This window comes from Erigeron canadensis, chromosome 8 (genome assembly GCF_010389155.1).
Source record: "Erigeron canadensis isolate Cc75 chromosome 8, C_canadensis_v1, whole genome shotgun sequence".
Classification (NCBI taxonomy): domain Eukaryota; kingdom Viridiplantae; phylum Streptophyta; class Magnoliopsida; order Asterales; family Asteraceae; genus Erigeron; species Erigeron canadensis.
The window spans coordinates 6,186,216-6,189,288 of record NC_057768.1 but is presented as its reverse complement, the minus strand read 5'-3'; the positions used below and the strand labels follow the sequence as shown (position 1 = coordinate 6,189,288).

General features: G+C 41.8%; 1 protein-coding gene across 1 annotated transcript; it reads left to right on the top strand.

The window, feature by feature from the left end:
• Window positions 1–227: 227 nt before the first annotated feature.
• Window positions 228–1,408, top strand: LOC122610173. Its single transcript, XM_043783166.1, has 2 exons — window positions 228–713; window positions 1,388–1,408. The coding sequence occupies exons 1-2, from the start codon at window positions 228–230 to the stop codon at window positions 1,406–1,408; spliced, it is 507 nt and encodes a 168-aa protein (XP_043639101.1).
• Window positions 1,409–3,073: the final 1,665 nt, after the last annotated feature.

Genomic DNA, 3,073 nt, shown 5'->3' with positions numbered 1-3,073 from the left:
AGGAGACCGACACGAAAGGAACAGGAGGCAATATTCTATGGAAGTGAGCCAAACGACTCTTTTGGACCCCATCCCAACGTTTAGTTTGACCAGATTTTGATTTTTTTTTATTCCCTAAATCTCTCTCTCTCTATATATATTATATCTCTTTCACTTTATAAACACACACAACATTACATATATCTATACTATTCTATTTCTTTTTATTTCTTTATCATCTTCATATAATGTCCTCTTCGTCATCATCATCGTCTTTTGATTCGTTCGGTTCCGATGATTATGATGATGTCGTTGAAAGTGCGGTTGTTGCGGCCGTTACTTTGGCCATTCGGGTCACGCAAGAGGAGGAGGAGGAAGAAGAAGAAGAGAGACCGCGTTTTAGAAGAAGGGTGGTTCTTGTACGTCATCGGGCAGAGGTGCAAGAGAACTTGATGCGAGACTACTTCGTGGATCAACCGACTTACACCCCGAGACAATTTAGACGACGGTTTAGAATGCATAAGCGTTTATTTTTAAAGATTGTAGGCGACATGGAAGGGGAGTATAGATATTTTCAACAACGAGTGAACACCGCAGGAAAGTTAGGTTTTACCGCACTTCAAAAGTGTACAGCCGCAATTCGACAACTAGCATACAGCGTGGCGAGCGATTTGCTAGACGAGTTGATGGTCCTCGAATGCACTACTTATGTTTTAATTATACGCGACAAGAAAGTAAGCAAGCAAGTAAATAACAAGAACAATGTTAAGTTCAATTGTAATACATCAATGCAAGGATAATCATATGTATCATTGATTAAACGATGAATACATGGTTGATCTTATACACTTGACTTACAAGAATACAAAAGAACAATGATAATTGCTATGTCTAGATATACTAAAAACTTGAGCAATTACAAGACGAGCAAACACTCGAACGTGAGCCCAAAATCGGCACGAATATGTTCTTTTTTTAAGTGACACACACTTTTAAGGTGACTAACACACTTGATACAATGTGGCTGTGTTGCTTTATATAGGAGAAGACTTGGGGCAACACAGCCTGCTTTGATTGTGACTTGATGGTGGTTGTCGACATCCAATTAGCTCATGGTACTTGAATCATGTGCCCTTGTCTTCTATACCAAATCGGGTAAGAGAGAGAGAGAACCCTTGCTTTGGTCCCAACATGTATCTTTGCCATTCAAGGCATATTACAGTTGGTTAACCACCATGTGACCTTTTTGTCTTCATTTGATTTGAATTCTTCCCGCCATGTTGGAGTATTCAACTTGCTGAAGACGTCTCTTCATCTGCTGATGACTTGCTAAAGACTTGCTGATGACATGTGTCAGCGAGCAAGTCTTTTTCAGCGAATCCCAGACTTAACAATCTCCCCCTATTAGCTGAGGAGACTTGCTGGATGAAAATTACTTAAGAAAACATAGAGATAGTGGAAGAGGAAGGATCTTTATTTCATACAAAAGGAATGTTACATCATTTATAATTTACATATGAAAAGTACTCGAGGACGCCATAGCAGCTTCAATCTCAAATGCTTTTTCTTGCTTCGCTATCCGCAACACTGGATCACTCAACCTGTGGGGCTTCATCAGCTCTTCTTCTATTCTGCTGACTACTGGTCTGGCACTAGCTATTTTTGCAAATCTTTTCCTTAATCCAACCAGAAATCCAGTTGAAGCCCTTTCCATCTCTTCAAGGCGAAAACATAGTTGATCATTTGCAAAATTGTTGAAGAAGATGCCAGCAGGTTGCTCCAACACCCTTCCTTCTTCAAAATAAGCTCTCGGGGGAAGCCTTAGGTTCAAGCTAGCATCGGTGGAAATTGGAGGGAGATCAGCAGACAGAGGTCTGCTAGAGTGCTTTCTTTTTGGTACCCTTCTGCCTGCTGTCTGAGAAACAGCTGCTGGAGTGCCGAAGATAGTTCTCAGAAGGGGGAGGTCTTCCTTGAATTTAGTTTCATACTCCAGTACCCTTTCAAAAAATCTCTTGAGCATGTCTTAAAGGTGATCATAGCTAGCAGCCTTCTTATCTTTAATCAGCATATAGACTTCAAACCATTCAGACACCCCAAGGTTCTTCAGCTTCACATTCATTAGTTTTACTGGAGTGGCAAGACCTTCCCTTCTGAACTTTAGATTTGTATGTGTTCCCATAGCAGCTTTTCTGACCTCCACAGCTATAATCTTTTCAGGCCTTTTCCTTTCATCCATGATGCCCAACCATCTGGCTTTTTCCATTTCAAAATTCTCCCTCTTTTCCTTGACCTGCTGTTCAACATCGGCTTGTTTTTGCCTGTACAAAGCCTCAGGCCCACCAGTGAGTAGTAGCATTCTCTGCTCACCATCCATCTCATCCCTTTCAGCAAGGGCCATCCTGGCAATGAGCTCCAAGTTTTTCTTTTCATTTTCTTTGTTCACCTTCCTTCTATCAAGCTCCTCCAGTGCCTCTTGTTGAGTTTTTCCCTCAGCAGTTAGAGCAAGAATGTCAATCACTTGGAATTGATTGCCTGCTGGGGAGTGGATGGAGAGATTGTCAGCATTGAGATAATATTCTGGTCTCCTACTGGTTGGAACCCTTGTTGCTTCAGCCCCCATTCTTTCTAACATTTGTTGTCTGGCAGCTTCCTGACCTGCTGCAATAGTACGAGGGCTGAGCACTTCTTCAGCAACTGTATCATCTTGGGGAGCATCAATCACCATTAATTGTTGCTCCCCCTCAGCATTTGTCTCCCCCTCAGCACCAGCAGGGGGAACAACATCACTTTCCATCTCTTGTACAACCACTATTGCTCTTTCATCATTGGTAGTTTCGGTGGCTGTACCAGTATTGTCATCTTCATCGATGATCTTGTCAGCAGCTTTTTCAATGAAATCATTAGCAGCCTTCTTAACTGCTTTAGAGACAAGATCATAGAGAGCAACATCAAGTTTCTCCCCCTTGGAGGTAGTATCATTGATAACTACCTCCACTACTGTTGTAGGATCATCTTTTTTGTTAAGAAGTTGGGTCAGCAGGTTCTTTATTTCAGCAACCTCTGTTTCCAACTTTTGCTGGCACTTACGATCTTC

What these genes read in the sequence shown, in the direction of transcription:
- LOC122610173 (XM_043783166.1), top strand. Translation starts at nt 228, where the DNA reads ATGTCCTCTTCGTCATCATCATCGTCTTTTGATTCGTTCGGTTCCGAT. An exon ending in TAATTATACGCGACAAGAAA is followed by an intron (nt 714 to 1,387) that starts GTAAGCAAGCAA and finishes TCCCCCTATTAG; the next exon opens with CTGAGGAGACTTGCTGGATG.